Source organism: Mastigoproctus giganteus, chromosome 1 (genome assembly GCF_048544385.1).
Source record: "Mastigoproctus giganteus isolate SK-2022 chromosome 1, ASM4854438v1, whole genome shotgun sequence".
NCBI lineage: Eukaryota > Metazoa > Arthropoda > Arachnida > Uropygi > Thelyphonidae > Mastigoproctus > Mastigoproctus giganteus.
The window spans coordinates 238,173,519-238,200,625 of NC_143575.1; the positions used below are offsets into that span (position 1 = coordinate 238,173,519).

Here is a 27,107-nt window from a genome sequence, read left to right on the forward strand (position 1 = left end):
GTCAAGGGATGGCAATGTTGTTGGTTTAAATAATCTGACATGGCAGATTTTTTGTTTATTTTGCAAGCATCTTAATTTGTCCAATGATTTTTGCAATAGCAGCAGCACTTGATTTTCGAGCATGATTATGATTAACAAACTTCTAAAGATGATACTGACCATTCAAATATTTTGTCACTGCTCAACCTTCACAATCTTCTTTTTTTTTACAACACCAAAAATAAATATCCTTGCGCTGTTTGTCTTTCTCTATTAAATATCCAATTATGGTACTTAAATTAGAAATTAGTTATTAATTGGTACTTAAATTAGAAGTGTTGATTAATATTATATCTTTTTTTTTTTTTTTTTTTTTTTTTAAATTCTGTTGTTCCCTTTTTGAGATCAGGCTATTTCAAAAATTTCATCCATTTTGAAAAGAGGGTGAACTGATACTGACAAGTTTTATCTTGCACACATTTTTATATGGCCTGCTAAAAAAAAAACAAAAAAAAACTTAATTCTTAGAATTTTAAATCTAGTATTATAGGTAGTCCAGTATTACTGTATTGTTGGTATTATAGCTTGTCACAATTTTTATTTCTCAGTATTAACAGGATATTATGCCTATTGGGACTTTGGTTTGTCAGATTATGGCTAGTCAGGATTATTGCTTGGGATTATGGCTAGTCAGAATTGTCGGCATCCCACAAGTCGATGCACCAAATTCAGACTTTGAATTTCACTGAAAACATTTCAAATAACTGATATTAAAATGCAGATAAAAATCCCCATATTGTTGGTAAGGGAATGAGCAGCAATTCTGAAATTGCATTGCACTTCAATATTGAATCAACAAGGATGTACTGTAATTGGTACTTAAATTAGAAATGTTGATTAATATTATATCATTTTTTTTTTAAAGTACATGCAGGATAGTTAAGATTACCGGTATTGTCAAAATTCAAGTAATAAACAGATGTTTTGCAAGTCATAAATAAGCAACAATAAGCAGCATTATAAGTCGTGACTGGGAGATGAATGTACCTATCATCCCCCAACTCCTGCTGTCTTCACACTAGCCACTCAAAAAAACAATAGAAAGAGAAAAAATGTTTAGTTTATCTTAGTGCATAGTGTGGATTGTTGTGTTTCGTCACACCGCAAAAAGGAAAATTTTGTTTATTTATGTCAGGAGTGTCAAATTTTTTTTTATAGTAAATAATTTTTTTTGTTTAGAAATTGTGAAAATAATGGGCAAATTCAAAAAACGTTGTGCTTTCAATTGAACAAAAACTTGAAATTATTCAGAAGTTTTAAAATGGTGCATCTTAAATCTTTAATGAACCATTATAATGTTGGTGAACAAACCATATGCGACATCGTAAAAAATAAAGGGAAGTTATTAGAATTTTATTATTAGTATTACTTACTGCATTGTAATTATTATTAGTCATATGGTGTGTTCTCTAATGGCATTAGAGAACACAAAATCTTTTCTTTATAAGGATATAAATATATTAGAAAGAACAAGTATTATCTTGTAGCTTTCATAGGAATATGAAGCCTTTTAACTTTTATTTTTGCATTTGTACAAAAAATTCTTTACTTACCTGAAATCACCAGATAGCAACTTGGCAATAGCCTCAGGGAATTTTTCTGTGTACTTAGCAGGAAGGCACAAATAACCCAGAGATCTGAAATAGTTACATTCAGATGTTGGTTAAAATGACTTAAATCAGTATTCTGCATGTAACCATTTTCATTACTTATTGCATGGTAATTATTTCAATATAGTAAATTTTTAAGAAATCTCTAGGGAACAATGTTGTTCATTCATAGGTTTTATTTTTTACCAGCAGCCAGGAAGAAGTAGGGTTATGTTACTTTCTCAGAATAACTATACCCTCTGTCATGATAGTTAAACTTTTAACACATCCACAACACAATGGTTTAAGTGATCAATTAGATCTGTTTTATTTGTTGTAGAAACACAAAGTATGCTGTAGTCAGGAACAGAAGTTTCACTATACAGTCAGTCCTCGTATAACACGTGTTTGCACTACATGAATTCGATCATACATGATTTATAAATAGGGGATCGATATCTTATATAACACGAACCGAATTCGCTTATGCATGATTCGCCTTTGTGTTTACAAGAAATGGCAGTCAAACGCAGAATCACCCCAACCGAATGCAACACGATAGGAATGAAGAGGAGATTCTGAAAAGTATTTATGTTTTTTATATCAGTGAAGGGGAAACACATTTCACCATAATAACGTAAAACCAACACAATTCCAGCAATTGGTATAATCGCAAATGCAATTAGATCAAGTTTACTACCAGTTTATAACAGATTCCACTAGCAGAAACGCAACTGGAAATTGTTTTTATTGTTATATGGTAGTAACCCCTAGAAATGTGAGGTGTTAATAGTGTATCTCTGCCTTTACAGTGTTGTTTATTCAGTTGCTACACGCACGCAGCTTTGTTTATGTGTATCAAGCATGCCTCCTCGTTTTGTAATTGTGCTTTATTCCCTAAAAATGAGTAAAATACTTAAAAGGTGTGAAAAGGAAGCGTCCTGGTGAAGATTCAGAGAAAAAAAGAAAAGCAATATTGATAAACAGAGGCGGACTGGGTCAAAAATTCTTACCTGGGAAAATTTATTGGCCTCATACTATGGTTTATGGCCAAAATCACACCGCCACCGGGGTTTCCCTGGTAAGGCTTATGGCCAGTCTGCCTCTGTCGATAGAGAAAAAATATGAAATTGTGAAACGCTTTGAGCGAAATGAAAGACCATGTGATACTGCACGTGCTACAGGCCTAAATGAGGCAATGCCGAGAATTACAAAGAATGCAGAGAAAATAAAAACAACTTTCATAGCAGGAACAACTCAAAGTGTAATTAAAATCCATTAGATTAAGACACAAAGAATTGGAAGAGATGGAACGGCTGTCATCTGTTTGGATAGAAAATCAAACAAAAAACAAGTTTGCTTACAACAGAAGCAAAAGCATTAGCAATATTTTATTACGTAATAGTTGTAATAAAATACGTAAGTATTTTATTACGATTATTTATTGTGTTTGGTAATGTTTTGATTACAAATGTGTGTTCAATCTTGGGTGGTCGGCACCTAGCCCTATTTTTCCCATAGGGTCTGTTGTTTATATTGCACGATTTTGCATTGCACGAGGGTTTCTAGGAACACAACTATCGTGCTATACGAGGACTGACTGTACCTGCAAATAGTTATGCGAGAGAAATAGTTTATGATGCATGCTCATGGATAAAGAAAGTGAAGTGTGACGTGGCTTTTCTATTAAAAGATAAGTGCTGTAACTTGAATATTGTATTTTTTTAAGACTGTTTATAACACGTGTATAATAAGGAATGAGGAAATTATCACAGTGATCACAATTTATTATATCGTATTAAGAAACAACCACAAACCAATTTGTGTCAATATTGGCGAGTTTGAACTGTTTGTAGTAATACGCACTGTCACAGAAATATTTCAAGGCAAGCGCTTTGAATGATCAAAATGATAATACACCAGGTGAAACTGCTACCAGTTTCACCTCATGTATTATCTACTGTTGATGTATGAATCTGTTTTATACTTTAGAAATGATAGTCAGGTCTCCTCATGGTGTCTGTTATAACCTCAAAAGACACGATTTTTACTACTTTGTGGAAGAGGCAGAAAACATTGGAGTAGAGATATGGTTTTTGTCACTTCAGGCTTTCAAAAACAAGGCAGTGGTAGTTAACTACTATCTAATATTATCTAGTATCACAGTGGCAGTTATCTACTAATTAACATCATCTATTATTACAGTGGCTTTGCTGTTCCACTATGAAGTGGGCACCACACCCTGACTTATGTGTATGTATACATGTGCATTTTATGGAAAAGAAACTAAGGCTGAGAACAGTCGGTGTACTGTGTCTGTAAATTATGCATATTCTATGGTTAGCTTGCCTGTTTTGCTGAAAAACCTATTTCCATGGGGGGGGGAGTATAGTACAACCCACACCCAATACTGAGACTACAACTGTGAAAAGCATCCATTAAAATTTCTCCTATATTGACAGGATTCAAACCCAGCCTTTTCCACATGGCATGCAAGGATAGCAGTAATAACCCCTCTACCTACGAGGGTCTGACCATTCTTATAGGTGGTTGTTGTTATTGTAATTTACTGGTGCAAGGCCTACTAATGCCATAATGCATCTATTATGCTATTAGTTGGTACAGGTTTGGTATATTAAACAAGTGGGTTCTGACAGATAGTATATGTTTATTGTTTTCAGGAAAGCAAAAAGATCATTAATATCTCATTGGTTGTTGTTGTTTTATGGTGCAAAAGCTGCTTTGGCTACATTGCACCTGCTCAAGTTTTGTTATTACCAGTTATGTTGTTACTGATTGGCATAACAGATGTTGTTGGTAAGATTTATTAGACTGAAGTAGGTAAAGAGTTCATTTATGTCTGAATGGTCTCCCATAATAAGTTGAAGGGTTAATGGTTCATTTGCATGCAATTTGAAAGGTGATTGGCAGGAAATTTGGACATTCTATGACGACGTGCTTTACTATTAATATGGTCAGACATTCCTGGACATCGTTTTATGTGTTTATCGAAGAATCTGAACTCTGTTTTATTGAACTATGATGTGATAAGCAGGAAAGATTTTTTTTTTAGTTATAGATGAGATGAATGATCTTCTAGCTGTAAAGCATATATTGTGCTTAATGAAAAATGATACTTTTTATGAGGGAAGTTCACGTCAGAGTGTTCTCCCTGTGGTATACTAGGCATTTATACTACTTTCAAGTTATTCACATAGGCAAAGTGCATTCTATATAGACTAGCTGGTACATTCATATTGTTTTTCATGGGTGTAATAATGAATTTGAGATCAGCAGAGATGTCAAAATATTTCATACAGTCATGACTCACCAGCTTGCAGGATGGACAATTAGACTGGTCTAAAAAGCTTTATTTGCATAAGAAAAGTACTTACATAACATAACAGTTGAAATAATGTTTAAAAAATTATAGAAAACATTCTATACCTTCCTGATTTTAATAAAATTAATTCTATGAATATACTTAAATAATTATTATGTTATATTTATTTAAATTTTGAGTTTTTGGATGGAAATGGATCAAGTGGTCATGGCAATACCCGAGAATGAGAGGACGATCTAAATGGTCATTTAGGAAGAGGCAAGAGGGAGGAAGGAAGAGTGTATGGAAGGTGGAGTATTGGGGAAAGAAACAGAGAAGGGGAGAGGATAGTAGAACATGCAGTGGCATTCGACCTGGTGATAGTTAACACCTACTTCAAAAAGAAAGAAAGCTAGCTGATAACATACAGAAGTGGGGGAAAGGACAAGCCAGATTGACTATATCATGTGCCTTAGGGGGCACATGATATAGTCAATCTGGAATGAGGAACAGCAAGGTGATAACCAGAGAAAGTGTGTCTGCACAACATAGATTGCTTGTGGCCGATTGGGAGGTTGCAGAGGACAAAAGTAGGAAATATTCAGGACAGAGGGAGAAAAGGATAAAGTGGTGGAGATTGAAAGAGGAGGGTTTGAGGAAGGAGTTCAGGGAAAAGGTGCTAAAAGGAATAAAGTTACCAGAAGATGTGCAAGAATGGTGGAAAACAAATAGTTGTTTCTTAAGGAAAGTTGGTGAAGAGTTGTTGGGGAAACATCAGGAAAGGAGGCTTGGTGGTGGAATGAGGAAGTGCAATCAGTGATAAAACAAAAGGAGATGAAGAAAAGATGGTATGTAACAGGTAGCCAGGAAGATAAAGAAGCATATACAATAGCAAATAAGGAGGCAAAAAGAGCTGTGGCAATAGCAAAGGTGAGGGCAGTGGACAAGGCCTATGGGGAACTGGAAAGGAAAGAGGGAGATAAGCAACTGATGAGAATAGCCAAAGCGAGAGATAAGGCATCGAAGGACTTCTCATCAATAAAAAAGATAAAAGATGAGAGGGGAGTGGTTATACAGGACCTGGAGAAGGTTAAGGAAAGGTGGAAAGACTATTTTAAGAAGCTATTAAATGAGGAAAACTCAAGAGCACTATGCGAGGATGGAGAGATGAATGTGAGAGTAGTGGAAGGCATAAGCAGGAAAGAAGTGGAAAGCGCACTCAGAAAAATGAAGAGAGGGAAAGCAGTAGGTGCTGATCAGATACCAGTAGAGGTATGGAGTAGTCTGGAAGAAGAAGGGATCGATATCCTATGGGACTTGATGGAAAAACTGTGGCAGCAGGAGAGGATACCCGATGAGTGGAGGGAAAGTATACTTGTGCCAATCTTTAAAGGAAAGGGTGATGTGCAGGAATGTGGGAACTACAGGGGAATAAAGTTAATGTCTCATTCAATGAAGATCTGGGAAAAGAATTGTGGAAGGAAGGTTTAGGCAGGAGATGGAAATAGGAGAGGAACAGTTTGGTTTCATGCCGGGAAGAGGAGCAACAGATGCGGTCTTTGCTTTAAGGCAGGTGATGGAAAGATACAGGGAGATGCAAGTAGAGTTGCACATGGTGTTTATAGACCTGGAAAAAGCATATGATAGAGTGCGCAGACAAGAGGTATGGAGATGTATGAGGGAGAAGGGTACATCGGAAAAGTACGTAAGGCTTGTGAAGGATATGTACGAGGGAGCGGTGACTCAGGTTAAGAGCAGTGTAGGTATGACTGAGGGGTTCTCTGTAGAAGTTGGACTGCACCAGGGATCAGCTCTCAGCCCATATCTGTTTGATCTGGTAATGGATGTGTTGGTGAGAGAAGTGAAGAGTAGAGCACCATGCAGTATGCTGTTCGTGGATGATATTGTACTGTGTGAATCATCCCAAGGAAAGGCAGAGAAGAAATTGGAGGAATGGAGGAAAGCGTTGGAAGATAGAGGCATGAGGATAAGTTTTTTTTTTTTTTTTTTTGGGTAGTTGTTGGCACATAGGCTTCTATGGGCCATAATGCACCTCCCAAGGTTTTTGCAGTACTTTGATCCAAGCCCAAGGCGGGAATCGAACCCGCGACCTTTGGGTTGCTGGGCAGGCACTTCAGCCACCCGGCTTGAGGATAAGTAGAACAAAGACAGAATATATGGTATTGAATAGAGAAGTTGAGAGTTCTATAAAACTGCAGGAGGAAAAGCTACCGATATCCTGAAAAAGGCCTCTGAGGTTGGGCAAATTCATATTTTAGCAATAAATCAGCTCATACACCAACCATAAGAATAAATATTTTACTGTCACTAAAATATTTACAAAAACTGCTATTATATTAAATTATGTGCATGTGAAAAACATTAAAACTGTGATAAAATCCTTGCGATAAAATACACTAAAATAAACCGGATTAAAAGCGATAAAAACTCTGGAGCTTTCGGAAGCATCGGGCTTCCTTCCTCAGCAGTAACAAAACTTCCTGCAGCACGTCCATATATAACAGGCTCATGGTACTATTACACGTGGTGCAGTCAGCGCACAGTCTGAAGGATTTTATCACAGTTTAATGTTTTTCACATGTACATAATTTAATTTAATATAATAGCAGTTTTTGTAAATATTTATTTTATTTTAATTTGTAAATATTTTATTTACAGTAAAATACTTATTCTTATGGTTGGTGTATGAGCTGATTTATTGCTAAAATATGGAAAAGCTACCATCTGTTTCGAAATTTAAGTATCTGGGATTGAACATTGAGTGCAGAAATACAGCACAGAGTGCAATGTGGATGGCTGAACTGGAGAAAGATGAGTGGGGTGCTGTGTAATAAGAAAGTTAATTGTAGAATGAAGGAAAGAGTGTATAAAACTGTGGTTAGACCCGCATTGATGTAGAGTGCTGAGACATGGGCGATTACAAGGGCCCAGGAGAAGAAGATGGAAGTGGCGGAGATGAGGTTGCTAAGATGGATGTGTGGTGTGACGAGGAAGGACAGGTTAAGAAATGACTACATTAGAGGTACGCTTAAGGTGGGCCTCTGAGTAAAAAAATACTGGAATCTAAATTGAGGTGGCTTGGTCATGTGGAATGAAGAAGTGAGGAGTATGTAGGGAAGAGGAAGAGGGGGAGACCTAAGCTGAGATGGAAGGACAAGGTGGCAGAGGATTTGAAAGAGAGAGGAAGCCCTGGTTAGAAAGGAATGGAGGAAGAGAATTAAGGAAGGGAATGCCCATATAAACGTGGGAAGAAGGCGAAGACAAAAAAGAAGATTTATTTAAATTTTGAGCAAATTCCTTGTATGCAAATTTATATTCCTAAAAATGAAAAGTCAGACCCACCTGGAAGGATCACTGTTGATTCCAATAACAGGCTTGTTACGGCTATGTATTTTGCTGGCAGCCATAAGGAATGTTCCATCTCCTCCAGTAGTGAAGATGATATCTGCCCAATCAATATTACTATCGGTATAATCAAACCTGTTAACTACTTTGGTCTCAATACCATTTTGTCTACAGAAAAGCAGAAAAACAATAGTTATTCATCAAAAGAATAAATTATCATTCAAAATAAAACTTAATAAGAAATCAAAAATATTACACTTTATAATTTTGCTTTTGAACATATGAAAGATTTATAATAAATAACTAGGCATGACAATGTTTCTTTCCTTGGAATAGCTAACTTTTTACTCAAAAAAAAAAAAAAATTTTTTTTTTTTTTGGTACAAATGTGTTCACCATTTGTTACTCACAGCAGAGGAATAAGATAAAGAAAACATTTTATTTTGCAACCTGTAATATCTAAAATTTTTATAGGAGGTGGTGTTTTATTCACAATATTACATTAATACATCAATTGTTGAGTTAAAATAATAATTTAATACTGTATAAACCAACAAATTATTATTTTAACTCAACGGTTGGTGTATTAATGTAATATTGCGAATATGAACTTTCCCAACCTCAGAGGCCTTTTTGAAGAGGTGGTGTTTTAGTTGCACATATGCAAAGGTTTATTTATACGTGTTGTTCACAGCAAGTAACTTTGTTTTCCGAAAATGAGACTTCTAGATGAACAGAAAACTTCGCTACACCATTACCATGGGGGACTTCAATGCTAAGGTTGGAAAGAGACAAAACAGCGCAGAAAGGGAAACTATAGGAAATTTTGGAATTGGAGAAAGAAATGAAAGACTTGTGGAATTTGCAGAATCTCCAGGAATGTCAGTAATGAACACTTTTTTCAAGGATGAACAAAAAGTGGACATGGAAGAGCTCAAATGGATTAACAACTAATGAAATTGACTTCATCCTCATTAACAGAAGGTATATTGTGAACGATGTTACTGTTGTGAACAAGGTAAATGTTGAAAGTGATCACAGAATGGTAAGATGCACACTTAATACAGATGTAAGAAAAGAAAAGAAAAAACTGACTCGAATAAATAATACAAAGGTTTTTGAGATAACAGAAGATGAGAAAAAGCAGTATGTACTGGAACGTAAGAACAAGTTTGAGCTTCTGAAGACCAGTCAGGACCAAGATATTGACGAGGAATACAATTTTTTGAAAGTCAAAGCCCAAAAAACCTATAGATAAAAAAAAAAAAAAAAATCCAAAGAAGAAAAAAATTAGTCAAGAAACACCTGTCCTGATGAATCAAAGACGACAAATGAAGAGCAGGCTAAACACTGACAAGGACAAAATTGGGTATACTGAGTTATGCAAAGCCATTAGAAAGAGATTAGGAGAGGACATAAGAAGATTTAACACAAGAAAAGTAGAACAAAGGAAAACAAATGACTTAAATCAGCTGTAATACAGAAAGACAGATGATACTGAACAATAGTGATGGTGTACTTATAAACAGCAGAGAAGACATAATTCAAATAGCAGAAGACTACTATAGAGAATTATACAAGGAGCGAAGCAACAATGCCAGCAGTGGGGAAGACTGATCACAAATTAGTAACAAATACAACATTCCCAATATCCTTCCTGATGAGGTAGAACATGCATTGAAGTTACTGTAGAGTTGTTAAAATTGGGAGGAAGAGACATGACACAGAAACTGGCAAGACTCTTCACAAAATACACAAGGAAAGGCATGATACCTAAGGAGTGGAATAATGCAATTATAGTTTTGCTGCATAAGAAAGGAGATAAATCAGAAATTGGAAATTATAGACCAATTAGCTTGTTGTCCCACATCTACAAGTTGTTCACGAGGGTCTTTACCAACAGATTAGAAAGAATAATTGATGAGAATCAACCGAAAGCTGGTTTTAAGACAGGATTCTCGATTATGGATCACCTTCATTTAATATCACAACTAAGAGAGAAAGCAAATGAATATAAAACACAATTATGCCTGGCATTTGTGGATTATGAAAAGGCATTTGACTTCATACAGCATAAGGCAATGTTTTGGGCACTGGAAAGACATGGCATAGACAATACTAATTCTAAATGGTAAGTATTCAGAGAAGTGATTGTAGAAGCTACTAAGCTTTTCACACTAACTGAGAAATACTGTTCAAGACTTGTCCTAAATGGATGTCAGATGAACTGATGAGACTTGTTGCAGACAAGAAAAATGCATGGGACGGATATAAGTTATCAGGTAATACAGAAATGTATGGTAGATATATATGACAAGGCATAGACACCCCATACATTATGATTTTGAAGAAAATATATGAGAATGCTACCTCCTTTATTAGACTAGACAAAGAAAGTAACAAATTTAAAATTGAGAAAGGAGTTTGTCAAGGAGATACGTACAATATCTCTGAAGTTGTTTACTGCTGTCCTTGAAACTTTCAGAAGATTGGACTGGTTGCAGAAAGGAGTCAATGTGAATGGAAAGTACCTAAAGCATTTAAGATTTGCAGATGACATTGTGATCATTAGCCACAATCTAAAAGAATTGGAGGAAAATCTTAATCAGTTATGCAGAGTTAAGGATCTTGGACTAAAGATGAATATGGCTAAAACAGAAGTAATGATGAACAAGTATGCCACAGAAAGGGATATAATCATTGAAGGAGCAGTAATTAAATTTGATGAAAGGTGTTTGATCATATCATAATGGATGTCATCTGGTCCAACAGCAGTACAAATATGCTACAGAAAGGGATATAATCATTGAAGGAACAGTAATTAAAAAGGTGGATTCATATACTTATCTGGGAGAAGTCATTAGCTGAAATAATGATAAATGGCTGGAAGCTAAGAGAAGAGTTAACTTCGGATGGACAGCATTCAGGAAATATAATCACATACTGAGGAGCAGGGAAGTGAAACTTGGGCACTCAACAAAAGAATGGAAGAGAAGCTGAAAACTATACAGCAAAGAACGGAACAAATTATATTAGGAATCAGACTGTTAGATAAGAGAAACACATGGATTAGGTAGCAAACACAAATAAAGGACATTCTTATCAAAACTAAAGAACTGAAATGGTCTTTGGCAGGACATATAGCTTGAAGATATGGTGACAAATGGACTAAGAAAATAACAGAATGGTACAGAAGAGGAGCTAAAAGAAAACCCGGAAGACAACAACAGAGATGAACATAAAATTCAAGAGTTCATGGGTAGTAAATGGATGGCCATTGCACAAAACAGAAGGAACTGGAAAGGACTTCAATCCTGCTGTGGATTGAAAATGGCTGATGATGATGAACTTTGTTTTCATTTTTTAGAATGTTGCTTTTTTGAGCAAAGTTTATTTTATGTGTTATTGAAGAAATCAGACCCAGAGACTTCAAAAATGATTGTAAAAACATAATGAAAATGCTATAGCAAAATATGAGGATGACAAGTGCTTCAAGCCTGGATGAGATATAGTATCACTGAGAATGATGCAAGGTATGGAACACCAATAAATGATGAATTCACATTTCCATGTATGTACAATCATAGTGTAGCAGCAATTTACTCTTCATGGTCAAAACAAGGGTGGCCAACCTATGTAACTCACCATTCACACTGAGGCCCACAGCCATGTAACTGTTAAATGTGCTATGCATCACGAGTCAAAATAGTTTCACATGGACTTTTGAAAATACGATTGTTAGAAATATTTTATTTTTCTACATTGCTTTCTGATGTTGTATGTATCCTCCTCACTACTTTAACAATGTCATTATAACCATATAATATGAATGGGCCTATTGGTCTTTCATATTTAATTATTAAATGTAAAAAAAATAATAATAAATAAATAATAAAATAAAATAAAGAAATAATGATAACAAAAATTAAATTCTATTTCAAAAAATACGTAATTAGCAGCAAGGAACTGTTCTTGAAGCCTGTGGCCTTCAGCATTTTAACTGTTTTAACCCCCCCCCAGCCAAAAAGGTTGGGATGCCCCTGGGTTGAAGTATGGAATAAAGATCAGATAAAAACACCAGATGCATGTTAAGAAAAAGGGTTGAAATTTGTGATCATGGTCTAGAATTTCTAAAATTACAAATAACAGATGTACATGGTTATCTTTACAATACTATGGACAAAATGTCTCTTCCAAAGGGCAAAAAAATGGGTTGAGCTAAAGCTAAAGCAATGCTGGAATTATATATATTTTTTCCTGAATTTATACCAATAAGAGTTTAAAAAATGAATTAGATAGTATGAACCAGAGCTGTGATGCTCAATATGTTCTACCTTGACATCAATATTTGTAAAATAATAAGAGAAGTTTACCTCAATATATTACGCAGAACACTTCCGTATGATACTCTCCAGAAATAATTTAAGGAAATTTTTCACTTAATTAAACTGTTAGTTGAGGCCAACTATATCACCTTTCGAGACAAAGTGTACAAACAAATTTTTGGTTTGCCAATGGGATTGAGCCTGAGCGGCTTAATATTGGAGAGCTATCTCTCAACAATTGAGCACATACATTTGATGCCTTTTCAACCCAGTATCACATACTATGGGAGATATTTAGACGATGTTCTAGTTATTACTGATAGTAGTAGTATCCAAGACATTTTACATTCATTTAATAATATTCATTCTAGGCTCAAATTTACATTGGAAAGGGAGGATACGGATACAAAGTCACTAAATTTTCTAAATTTCATGCTTGCTTGGGACTCGAATAAAATCCAATTTAACATCTATTGAAAACCTACAAACACTGGTATGCTTCTACATTATAACAGCTATCACCCGTTCACCTACAAAAGATTGATTAAAGATAATCAATTTCTAAATGCCTACAAACATACAACAATGGAATCTGCTTTGGGCTCAAAAATACAAATATTAACCAGCAGATTCTTAAACAGGGGTTATCCCCCTGCTACAATAAACCGAATTAGGGTACAAGCTAAGGATAGGATACAAAATACTACACCAACCAACAATAGTAATATCAAAAAATACTTTATTTCTGTCCCATATATTGAACAGTGGCACAAACAGCTTAACAGATTCTTCAAAGATACTGAATTTAAAATTGTGGCTAGGTCAATACAGAAATTACACACTATACTGAACTGAACAAGGAAAACTGAACTATACTGAACAAGGAAAGGACTGAATCGCTCAGTCCTTTCCTTGTTTGCAACACAAATTAATGACCTGGTATACAACATTTCTTGCGGTGGTTGCGACTCGTCTTATCAGGGTTCAACGCATTTTCCTTTGAATATTCATGTTAATCAACATGCGGCCTCAGTTCGGGCTTCTCGTTCAGCAGTGTCAGCATTAGCCTTTCATGCCGTTAATGAAAAACATACTTTTTTATTTAATGAGGCCAAAATACTTAGTGTCCAACGTAATTATATGCAACTATAAATTGCAGAAGCTGTAGAAATTAAATTACACGTAAATTCTGTTAATGTTCGTCGACCATATCTCATCTCCAATTCGTGGGCTTGTACGTGCATGCGCAAAGACAAATAATCCCTATTTAAGTTTCATACTCACCCCTATTCGGTAATTTTCATTCCTGTGATCACGACATACGGTCAAAAAGTGCTGTCAGCTTCAGGAAGGAAAATCGTTTTGCAATTTTTTCGTTAAATTCTTTTAATTAATTTTCTTAAAATTTAATTGCGTTAAATTGAGTTTTAATTATTTTTTAAACTATTTTTTACTCTAATGTAAGTTTTTCGATTTCTGGAGAGTATCATACGGAAGTGTTCTACGTAATATATTGAGGTAACCTTCTCTTATTATTTTACAAATGAATTTATACCAGAAGGGCATAATTAAAACTGTATTAGAAATCATTACCCAATTGAGAGATATGACCAGAAGGTAGAGAAAGCTTGTAAATCTCTCCATGACAATGCCTCTGCTTATCATGCAACATCCTCCATATTCACTTGAATTTTGCAACGTGATAATTTTTTTTCCAACTAAAGAACTCATTAAAGGAATGGTGATTTTTATGGTGATACAAAAAAAGACAAAAAAATTTTTTTGCCAAGATCATTATTTTGAAAAACACAATATATAATAATCTATAAATATTATATTCTGTTTAAATAAAAATGATTCAGTCCAGAACTTTTTGATCTTTGTAAAAGATTATACTGAATTAAAATAACTAAATGCAAAACAAGATATCACTGTTTCACATTTAGACAATGGACTCATTATTTACTACATATAATGAAAATATTTTTTTACAGATTACATAATTTTAGATAAATCTTAAGGTACAGAAAACTTACTGTAGAGTGTTGAGTACCATTTCTTTGTTGCGACTATGGATGTTATGATGATGGAGAAGACTTTTATAGTCTGATCCCCTTCCTTCAAGCTGCAAAAATAAGCCATTTAGTTTTACACAATAACAGATGGCTTTTTTTATGAGAACGTTCCATTTCTGGAATAATACCTATATATTAATTAAATGAATAAATTTAGTTTCCTATATATACTAACAGAAAATATAAGATTAGAAGTCAACCATGTTATGATGGAAAAATACACCAATGGAATACGCCGCATGCTAGCAAACTTATGTTTTAATAATGTCATCACATGATATTATAAAATCATAAAAGATCACAAATAAATCGATCAAAATTGCAAATATTAATTATATTTTGTGAACGGTATAATGATCAATGCTTCTGAAGATCATTAACACAATGATCTTCAAAGTATTCCCAACAATATTTTTTTTTATAACTATTGGATTTGCAAATATCATATGTACAGAGCCTGCATTAGGTAAATACAACCTATGAAATTTTTTTTGATGATAATGGAGGGGTAACAACTGTGATATCAGGAAACTATGGTAGCGTGAACCTTTATGAATAATGCAACCTTTTTGAATAACAAACTACTACTAGGTTTCCTCAAGTTAATGAGGACATTTAATTTCAACAAGATGGTGTGATGTCTCATACCACCAGGTGTCAATGGATGTTGTATGACTGCTTTTTCACAACCACATCATGTCTAGGAATGGGTGAAATTTTTTTAGCCTCCAAGGTCCCCAACCTGTCAGCTTGCGATTGTTTTCTTTATTTGTTTTTCTTTTTATGGAGACACTTAAAAAGCAAGTGTGTACTCTTACTGCTCACAATATTAAAAATCTGAAAGATAGAATTTGTACAGAAATTCCTTCTATGTTGTGTCACTCCATGAGAAACATGCATGGAAGATTATACAAATGTCTGTGCAGAGACAGAGATCATCTTCAAAAAATAAAGTATTCATAATTTGGCAAATACAAATTCTTTATTTAATCATCAAGTTTTTAAAATTGCATGTTTCCCTGACAACTTTATTAAAAAAAAAAAAAAAAAAAAAAAAAAAAATGTACACCCTGTTAGGAACAAATTTATTCTAACAATCAACTATGCAACACATCAGCAAAAACTAAACAAGGCCCATATTCTGAGCTTGGTTGCATAATCGCTTTTCAAATTAATGTAAATACACAATATGAAACACCAAAATCTGATGTGAAATAAACCTATCTCTACATTTGGTATTAATCTGCACGTGGTCTAAAACGCATCTAAAAAAAGTGTTCAGAAGGGACTATTCAAACTGCTAACTTTGCCCTCCCTGAGCACTACTTGTACAAACTCTCACAGTCAGCTTTATCTTCACACTGCATTAATAGTTAATTGTGCCACAATTTTTCAATTCTTGTAGTGGCTTGAATGAAGGCATATACAAACTCTGGGTTCCAGTATTAGCTGCAAAAATGGATACACATATACAGCTACAGATAATGGCTGTTGGATATTTATGAATGTTAAGTCAGTTATTTCATTTCACAAAGTTAGATACAACAAGACTTCTTACTGGCTATACTGCTAATAATGGGATGCTTGTTTACTGTGTCAGTACTCTTTGAAAAAGAGAATGTTGGTTGTATGGAACATTTAGCATCGTAGGCTATACTGCACCAATCTGTCTTGGTCTGTTTATTAATGTTCTGTACAGTTCCTCAACTTTTGGAAGAAATTTCCTTTCCTAACAGAACACAGTGTAAAATTTAAAACAAAACCTTATAATTCAGGTATTTCAGCAGAGCTATATCAGTCTGTACTGAAAAGATACATTGGGCACAATCTATCAAGAAATAAGCTTTAACAGTTTATAACACAACCACAACAAGTACTTTAATAAATGGGTATCACACTACAAACCTTTTACCAGGTTCTTGTTCACATGCACACTGGAAGTAACATTGTAAGAGGCATCTCTAATCCAGTGTCTCACATTCTCACAGCCTATTGTTCTGTGCCCCCTCTGTTCTTTCCTCCTTCAATGCTTCATTAATTCCTAATTAATTTTTTTGTTGAAAAATGCCCATTCCATAGATCTCCTATGTTTCTCTTTTTATTGCTTCTTTTATTTTTATTTTTTTCAGTGTCTTCCCCCCCCAATCACTCAAAAATTCCTATTACTATATGCCTGAGTGCACTTCAGCACATGCTCTACCATTTTGATTATTTGGTGTTTCCTTTATCCATGTGTTTGTGTTCAATGTAATCTGCATATCAGACAATAGAACACATGCAATATACAAAAAATAAGTGTAGATATGGTAAGGTATACACAGACAAGATGGGGAGAAGATTTGAAACATTCATAGACAAACAAAAACACATGGCTAAAGGAAGTGCCAAGGGATCCAAAATGGCAGGGTGTGCAGTCAGGTATATAGTGATAAGAACTTTGTGGTAATGGGGAGGGGGAGGTAGGTGTAGAAGAGACTTTCAAAATAAATAAAAGAAGCCTTTTACATTAAGAAATTTAGCTAGGTTGCTTAAAACAGAAATAAGGAGAAAACATAGAACTATGGGATCAGCTTTTCAACAATAAAATTAAGTAGGGATTAATGAAGCATGGAAGAGGTGGCTGCAGAGAACAATGAGGTGGGAATGCTAGACACTGGATATGGCATAGCAACATCAGCAGTTTGAGAAAGGCAAATCTGTAATCCTGCTTTTTACTCACTGCACATGAACAAGAAACTAGTAAAAGGTTTGTAAAAGGATACTCATTTATTAAAATATTTATTATGGTGTATAAAGTGTTAAAATAATTTATTTATTGATGGATATCACCTGTAAAGAAAACATCTCATTTAAAGACATGATTAAAGGGCACAGTTCTTTTACTTTAAACATTTTAGATGTCAATATTTAAGTTAATCCTATGCCTATATAGCCCAAGAAACCTATAGGTAAAAATAAATTCAAAAAAAGAAAAAATTAGTCAAGAAACGCTTGTCATGACGAACCGAAGGCAACAAACGAAGAGCAAGACAAACGCCGATTACCAACAGAATTGTTGATAATCAGTGTTTGTATTTGTTGTATACTAAGTTATGCAAAGCCATTAGAAAGAGACTCAGAGAGGACATAAGAAGATTTAACACAAGAAAAGTATAACAAGCATTAAGGGATAACAAAGGACTTAAATCAGTAGCCACGAGCAGTAATACAGAAAGACAAATGACAGTGAAAGTGAAGTGAAGAATAGCGGTGGTGTACTTATAAATAGCAGAGAAGGCATAATTCAAATAGCAGAAGACTACTATAAAGAATTTTATAAGGAGCGAAGGAATGATGCCAGCAGTGGGGAAGACGGATCACAAATTAGTAACACATACAGCATACCCAATATCCTTCCTGACGAGGTAGAACATGCATTGAAGAAAATGAAGAATCAGGAAGCCCCGGGTGAAGATGAAGGTACTGTAGAGTTGTTAAAATTGGGAGGAAGAGACATGACACAGAAACTGACAAGACTTCACAAAATACATTAGGAAATGCATGATGCCAAAGGAGTGGAATAATACAATCATAGTTTTGTTGCATAAGAAAGGAGATAAATCAGAAATTGGAAATTATAGACCAATTAGCTTGTTGCCTCACATCTATAAGTTGTTCACAAAGGTCATTACCAACAGGTTAGAAAGAATATTTGATGAGAATCAACCAAAAGCACAAGCTGGCTTTAAGACAGGATTCTCAATTATGGATCACCTTCATTTAATATCGCAACTAATGGAGAAAGCAAATGAATATAAAACACCATTATGCCTGGCATTTGTGGATTATGAAAAGGTATTTGACCCCCATACAGCATAATGCAATGTTTAAGGCACTGGAAAGACAAGGCCGTTTGTTTGTTTAGATTTTTTGGCGCATTAGCAACAAAGGCTATAATGTGCCAAGACTAGGTAGTATTTAAAAATTTAACCTCTCGGTGACCTAATTAGTTAGGGCACCATGTCTGGCTGTTCAGAAGCTACTTCTCACAACGTACAATAGTAGTTAAGTCAAAATATCACCAAGTCCTTAAACCCATCCACCGTGGGTGTCCCCAGGGCTCTGTCCTGGGGCCCTTGGTGTGGAATATGGTGCTCCAGAGCTGGCTCAGTAACAGTTTTGAAAAAACGAAAATCATAGCGTTTGCCGACGACCTCACCATCGTGGTCGCTGGTCATTCCAGAGCAGCCCTCGAATCCACAGCACAGCGAGTACTCAACCATCTCTCTACCTGGACAACAATCAACAAATTGCAAATCAACCCTGCCAAAACTAAGATGATGGTGTTTAAAAACCGACTCGACTTACGAAGGCCTCCCCAGGTCAAAATCAACGGAACCCAGCTAACCTTCGTAGAACAGACAAAAGTCCTGGGAGTAGTAATAGACAACCGTCTGTCTTTCTTCCCCCATCTACAGCATCTGAGTTCCAAGACCAAAAAGTTCTCCGCCGCAATTATACGGATCTCAAGAAGTGAGTGGGGACTATCAAAACGAACCCTTCTTCTTTATTATAAAGCTGTCTTTCTCCCAATAGTAACCTATGCTGCCGGGGTCTGGTTTCACAGAGTTCCCATCATTAAGATGAAAGAAAAGCTAAACTCTATACAAAGAGCTATGTTACTGGCGACCCATCGAATCTGCCTACAGTCTCTACAGCAGCTCTCCAAGTTATAGCAGGCACCCTCCCTCTCGACCTTTACACAATCTACAAGGGGCTCTGCTATCGAATTAAAAAAGGTATTCCGGCAACGATCCTGGATATAGAACTCTCACTAACTACAGATATAAAGCAGGAGAAATCTCGATTTCTCAATAAACTCTTCAATGTATGGCAGACCAGATGGGATTCTTCTACTGTAGGGGTTGTAACTCGGAGTTTTCTTCCGGAGGTAACCTTCGCAACCACTAAAAATAACGCCCGATGGTTCTCCCTCAGCCTCGAATCATCCTTTCTCATTACCGGACACGGTTCTCTAAATGAGAAACTGCATACACTGGGACTCATCGACACTCCCTACTGCTTTTGCGGACAAAGTGAAAGTTGGAAACACTTGCTTCTGGAGTGCGTACATTACAACGATATCAGAAACCGTCTCCAGAATAAGATCCAGGACTTCCCACCAGCAGATCTGCATCAACTGATATGTACCCAAAACAACCTCGAAGCCTTCCAGACCTTTGCAGCTGAGGTATTTGCCTGGAGGAGGACACTGATCGTCAATCACCGACGTGGAAATGCCGATCATTAACAATTTCACTGCCAACTGAAAGTCACCCCTTCTACTGACTATTTTTTTTTTTTTTTTTTTCTAACCTCCGTTCTGCATTGTTTCCGGGTCCTGCCCTGGAACTAGGAGCAGCTTTGGCTCACTTTTTCTTCTTTCCCACTCTGTGCAGGATAGATAACCACTCTCCCATTTTTTTTTTTTTTCATTTCATTCTCTCTCTGCTGGCACCCGATTTACATCTTTCTCTTCACTGTAGCCAGGGTGTGGGATTAAAATTATTTATTTATTCTTTAATTATTTTTATTTTTTATTTATTTTTATTTTATTATTATTTTTATTTATTCTTTTTTATTTTTCCTCAAACCTGCATTCTGCACTGTTTCCGGGTCCTGCCCTGGAACTAGGAGCAGCCTTGGCTCACCTTTTCTTCTTTCTCCCTCTGTGCAGGATAGATAACCACTCTCACATTTTTTTTTTTTCCTCTTACTCTCTCTCTGCTGGCACCCCGACTTACATCTTCCTCTTCACTGTGGGATTAAAATTATTTAATTATTCTGTAATTATTATTATTAGTAGTATTTTTTTTTTTTTTTTTTTCCATTTACTTAGCTTCATTTTTTTTTTTTTTTTTTTTTTACTCGTGCTCTGTTTTGACAACTGGGATGTGGACTATCATTGGTGCCAGACAGCTCTCCCTTTTTTTTTTTTTTTTTCATCACAGGGAATTTATTTTATTTTTCTTATTTTATTTAATTATTTATTTTATTATTTTTTTAAATTTATTTATTTATTTATTTATTATTATTTTTATTTTATTTTATTTATTTATTTTTTATTATTATTATTATTATTATTATTTATTTTTTTTTTTTTTTTGCACCACGGGAAATACATTTTGTTTCTGTTTTTAGTTTAATTTTTATTTTATTTATTTATTTTTTTTTTTTTCCTCTCTGGAGTGGGCCCCCAGAGAAATCTGGCCCACCTTTTGGCAACATCAGGTGGTTCAGAGTCTCGTATCGAGACAGTACGTTCTCCATTGGGACTGGCCCACCTTCCCGTGGTGTGGACGAGTACCCAGAATCATCTGTCCAGGTGACTGATGCTTCTGGGTAGCCAAGCGGTCAGAACATAACAACAGAACACACACAAACCGACGTCACACACATCTGGCCCATTTGTAGTGATACTGTTCTTCACAGAGATACGAGGCGGAGTTGAATTCACGTTCTAGGAGCCGCCCTTTACAAAAACACATGTCCACATATATAATAACATATATATTAAAAATAAATCAATAAAGAGGTAACAATAACATAAATTTTAAATACAATTAAAAACTTTTATTGATTTAAAATAGCTAAAAACAGCAGACACGTTGTCATTGTCGGATAAAATCTGACTGAGTGTATAAGGCTCAGTCAGATGATTAAAAGCGGTAAAACGGGTGCTGCTAAAATCTGGACAGTCAATTAAAAGGTGTCTGATCGTTAAAATTGTGCCACAAGACACACACATAGAAGGGTCATCAGCCCTCAGGAAAGACAAGGCATAAATATCCCACATATTATGATTTAGAAGAAAATATATGAAAACACTACCTCCTTTATTAGATTAGACAAAGACAGTAGCAAATTTTAAATCGAGAAAGGAGTTTGACAAGGAGACAGAATATTGCCAAAGCTGTTTACTGCTGCACTTGAAGTTTTCAGAAGATTTAGACTGGTTGCAGAAGGAAGTCAATGTGAATGGAGAGTACCAAAATCTCATTTACGATTTGCAGATGACATTGTGATTTTAAGCCACAATCTAAAAGAATTAGAGGACAATCTTAATCAGTTATGCAGAGTTAAGAATCTCGGACTAAAGATGAATATGGTTAAAACAAAAGTAATGATGAACAAGTAACAAGTACCCTTAAAGCCATGCTGTGATACCATTATAATTCCATACTCATCCAGATGACCGTGTACTCATCCTTAACAGAAGAGGTGTACAAACATCTATCCTATTTACCTTTGTGAATAGGAGAGAATTTGCACATCTCCAGGCTGTAGGGAGATTGCCACAATGTACTTTGGATTCCTTCCAATCTCCTTAAATTTTTCTAGCAACTTGCATATACAAAATTGGTAATTTGGAGACCCATTCTGGGTGACATGCATTGAACATATATGTTGCTTACTACAACCTCCATACAGCAGAATCTTCAATATGCTCATCTTTACTGTTTTCTATTGATCACAACCCCAATTAAAAAAAAAACAAAAACATATAGCTAATCGACAAAGGAGTGAAAACTATTTTTGCTAAAAAGTGTAGTTTCAACAAAATTTTGCACACGTATGGAACATTACATGTTTACTTTGTTACACAAATTGTTTCCATGTATTTTATTGCATCTATAAGAACCAACAAAGAAATTTGGTCTCCTTGCATAAAAGAGTAGATGTACTAGTTAGAAACTACATAAACGTCAAGGTAACATAACTCACAAGGAAAGCAATGGGAAACTATCCTGTAAATAAAGCATATCTCAAGTAATCCTATGAGCGAGCTGGAGATCTGGCAGCTACAAAATCATTGTAGTACAACAGAATGCCGAGTGATGCCGGGCCCGGCAGATGAAGTGTCAGGGCTTTCCAGGTCGTCAACTTGTGAAATCCCTGTTGTGGAATCGGGACATGGAATTTATGAACAATGTTGAAAGCTGGAGAGTGTCAAAAGAGAAATACACAGGAATAGTATTGATGTGCCTGGAGTGGCGGAGACGAGGTTGAGTGAAGTAGGCAAATTTATAAGTAAGAGACGACTATAAAGTACACTCTGGAAGTAGCGGATGATGGGGGGGGGCAATAATTACGTTACGAAGATTCATGAGAGCACTAGTAAAAGTGGAATTGTTGGGACATAGACTTATCATCATCATGGTCAGAAATGCAACAAATCTAGTCAACATGGTAATTATACAAGTTTATATGCCAACCTCAAAAAGTGCTGACGAATTAGTTGAGGAGACATATGAACAGTTGGAGGAATTATACCAGGTCAAGAGACAATGTGATAATTATGGAAGATCGGAATGTGGTGGTTGGAGAGAGAGAGAGAAGGGAAGAAAAGACTGTGGGGAATTTTGGTTAGTTAGTTAGTTAGTTATTTCGGTTTTTAGGAGCATTACCAACTAAGGCCATATTGCTCCAGGATATGCGGTGGTCATTCCCTGACCTTTCCGCATCTTCCGTATTTGGTGGTGATGGGCTCGAACCCCGGTCTAATCAAGAAGCGTGTGCTACGCACTGCTGCTCCTTCCCACCTGGCTACGGAGGCGCAGGGAATTTTGGTCTGGGTGTGAGAAACACAGGAGGTCAAAGCTTACTTGAGTTTTGTACAGAAGAGTCTAATGGTAGCAAATATGTGGTTTAAGGCACTACTCCGCAGAAGATATACATGGAAGAATAATGGCGACTCACGAAGGTACCAAACTGATTACATTTTAGTCAAACAGAGATACCATAACCAAGTAAAGAAAGCAATGTCCCATCACGGAGCGGACAGAGATTCAGATCACTCACTCGTGAAGATGAATGTGGAACTAAAATTGAACCGTCTGAATAAAAGAAAATCATTCATGAGATAGAACATTGAGAAATTTACACAGGAGAGTGCAAAAATGTGTTTCAAGATCTGACCAATGTCTGCTGAGGAGACACAATCTAGAGCAAAATTGGTCTTTAATTAAAGAGATAACTTGTAAAACTGAATCGGTGGCTCTGGGTAAGAGTGAAAATATTAGGAGGAAGCCTTGGATCACACAAATTTTACTCAGAAAACGGATGAGAGGAGGAGGAGGAGACTGAAAGGCCCAAAAAAATGATGATGATCAAAGAAACTATCGTACATTTGAAGAAAGAAATTAGCATTAGTAGAAGCACATGATGCAAGAAAGCAAGCTTCTACAGAATCAGCCCCCCCCCCCCGGCATTTAAATGATCCATTCATTCCAAATGTTTGTCTAGTTCTGCTTTGAATTTATTTAAGCTTTCAACTTCCACAACAACAACAGATGGCAATTTGTTCCAGCAATCAACTACCTGCTGGCTAAAGGCAAACTTCCACACATCTATTCTGCAACTACCTTTCCTCAGTTTGAATCTATGCCCCCTCAGGTTTGTAATCTGAGCAAGAGGAAGAATTCCATCAACATTAAGCCTGCTCAATCCATTCAAGGCCTTATACACCTCAATCAGATTGCCTTGAAGGTGCCTAGTCTCCAATTTAAGTTCTGAAATTTGCAGAACTTAAGCCTTTCTTCATAAGAGCACCCCTTCACCAGTCTTGTTGCCCTTCTCTGTACTCTTTCTAGCAACTCTACATCCTTCCTAAAATGAGGCTTCCAGACCTGTACGCAGTACTCAAGGTGTGGCCTGACCATTGCCTTAAAAAGGGGGATAATTACCTCCTTATCCCTGCTCACAAAATTCCTGTATATCATTGACAAGACCCCATGACCTACTGCACTCCTCAGAAAACTTCATATCTGACTGCACAATTACTCCAAGGTCTCTTTCATTCGTCGCTACCCTGGGCGTAACACCACATAATAGTTGGTACATTTCTCTGGGGTTACTGCTACCCATATGCAGTACTGCCAGGGGCAAAGGTTGATGACGTTGTAGAGCAGATATCATCTTTTAAGGGCACAAAAGGTGATATAGTTGTACACGTTGGCACTAATGATATTAAGAGTAGGAGACCAGCGGAATTACTTAACAAGTACAGGTCAAGTAGGGTTGAATTTGAAAGTGTCTGCAATTCTGCCCAGACACGATAGGAGGGAGTATATGATGAGAGCCTTGTCGATCAATTCGGCCCTGGAAAGATTGTGCAAGGCTGAAGGGGTAGAATTTTTTTCAGCCTGGACTGTACTTGTTAACAGAAGAGATTGCTTCTACAGGGATGGGATACACTTAAATAGAAAGGGTGCAAGAATATTTGCTGATGCTATCGAGGCAGTGTTAGGTGGGTCGGAAAACTGCTAGCTTGGGGGGAGACAAAGACTAATGGATTAACAGTAGCCACTGGCAGAGGTGAAAGAGATTCTTGCACTGCTTCTATTGGAATGAGCAGAAGCCTGAAAAACAAGATGCAGGATATTTCAGAGACTGCTGGAAGTCATTGCGGTACAAGTAAACATATGGGTTGTGTTAGGGTAGCTAAGAATAGAAACAGGTGCATGTATACTTGCGTGTACACTAATGCTAGGAGTTTAGTAAATAAATTTGATGAATTTGAGGTATTACTCAAAACATCAAAGGCAGATATAGTTGGGATATCAGAGACGTGGTGTCACACAGATATAAGGAATGCAGAACTGGAATTTGGGGAGTACAACGTCTACAGAAAGGATAGACAGGATAGGAAGGGAGGAGGGGTTATGCTATTAGTTAAAAAACACATAAAATCCAAGGAAGTGAAGCCAGTTGACATCGCTGGACAGTGCAGTGTTGAGTCAGTTTGGTGTGACATAAGCATAGGTAAATCAAAATTGAGAGTAGGAGTGTGCTATAGGCCTAATGACTCTGATGAGTATAATAAGATACTGTACAGGGAAATAGAATGGGCCAGTAAATCAGAGAGTCTTATAATGGGGGATTTTAATTTCCCAGATATTGACTGGAATTTGTGGGTTGGTCACTCACACACTAGCAAGGCTTTTGTGGATTTATTGGATGATTGTTTTCTACACCAGCATGTTCGGGAGGCAACTAGAGGGAGTAATACTCTTGATCTGATTATCAGTAGTGATTCTTCATGCATTAGGAATCTGCAGATAAATGAACCACTGAGTGGCAATGATCACAGTGTGCTGAAGTGGGATTTACTCAAGGAGGTAACTACCATCAGAGGTAAAGGGAAGGGTTTTTGCTTTCGTAAAGGCGACTATGATGGTCTGAGACAGTATTTAAATTCTATACAGTGGGACCAACTGATGATGTTACCAACAGCAAATTCAAAATGGGAAGCATTCAAGGAACTAATCTTGGAAGCTACCAGGCTTTACATACCAACCAAGAAATATTGTTCAAGGTTCAGGCCTAAATGGTTGTCAGATGAACTAATGAGACATATGGCAGAGAAGAAAAATGCATGGGATACATACAAATTAATGGGTGACATGGAAGCCTATGATAGATATAAGTTGGTCTGTAACCAAGTCACAAAGGAGATTAGGCAGGCAAAGGCAGATTATGAGAAATCCTTGGCAAAGGATGCAAAGAAAAACAGAAAAGAGTTCTTTACCTATTTAAACTCAAGAAGGAAAGGGATGAATCAGATTGGTCCACTGGATGTTGATGGTTCAACAGTTGAGGATCCAGCTCAGGTGGCTAACAATCTAAACGAGTATTTTGCATCTACATTCAGACATGAGGAGTTATTCAGGAAGGGGAATGTCGTAGGTGAAGTAAACATTGGCAGTGAGCTAGATGATTTTCTAATAACTGAGAGGAAAGTGGAGGAGAAATTGTTGAGGATAAACATAAAAAAGGCACCCGGGGTGGATGGGATCTATCCAGTTATATTAAAGGAGGCAGCAAAGGAAGTAAGCAAACCCCTAGCCATAATTATGAGAGCTTCATTGGACTCGGGGAGGTACCCATGGACTGGAGATGTGCAAATGTAACCCCAATTCACAAAGGAGGATCAAAGGCTGACACAAGTAATTATAGACCTGTTAGTTTAACTTCGGTTCCAGGAAAATTAATGGAGGCACTGGTTAAAGAAGCACTGCAGGATCATCTGGACAAGAATTCAGTTATAGCTCAGACACAGCATGGGTTTGTTGAGGGCAGGTCTTGTCTGACCAATTTGATTGGATACTATGATGTAGTCACAAAAGAACTGGATGCAGGGAATAACTTTGATATTATATATTTGGATCTTAGAAAGGCTTTTGATACTGTTGCGCATGGAAGACTGCTGCACAAATTGGAGAAGTGTGGCATTCGAGGCAAATTGCTTCTATGGATAAAGGGATGGTTGAGTGGCAGAAGACAGAGAGTGGTAATCAATGGACACTGCTCAACGTGGACTAATGTTATTAGTGGAGTTCCTCAGGGTTCA

At 36.3% G+C, this 27,107-nt stretch overlaps 1 protein-coding gene across 5 annotated transcripts in view; it reads right to left on the minus strand.

Annotated features, from left to right (window-relative positions):
* LOC150091672 (NAD kinase 2, mitochondrial-like) overlaps positions 1 to 27,107 on the minus strand; it is a 71,824-nt gene that overhangs the window by 37,052 nt on the left and 7,665 nt on the right. For 3 of the 5 annotated variants that reach the window (XM_090385114.1, XM_090385123.1, XM_090385150.1), the window contains exons 2-4: positions 14,678 to 14,844; positions 8,314 to 8,484; positions 1,593 to 1,676 (exon numbers count right to left, since the gene is read on the minus strand). In XM_090385114.1, coding sequence (XP_090241240.1) covers positions 1,593 to 1,676; positions 8,314 to 8,484; positions 14,678 to 14,844 — 422 coding nt within the window. The remainder of the gene's footprint in view (positions 1 to 1,592; positions 1,677 to 8,313; positions 8,485 to 14,677; positions 14,845 to 27,107) is intronic. The other 2 variants (XM_090385131.1, XM_090385140.1) reach the window with 1 other exon arrangement.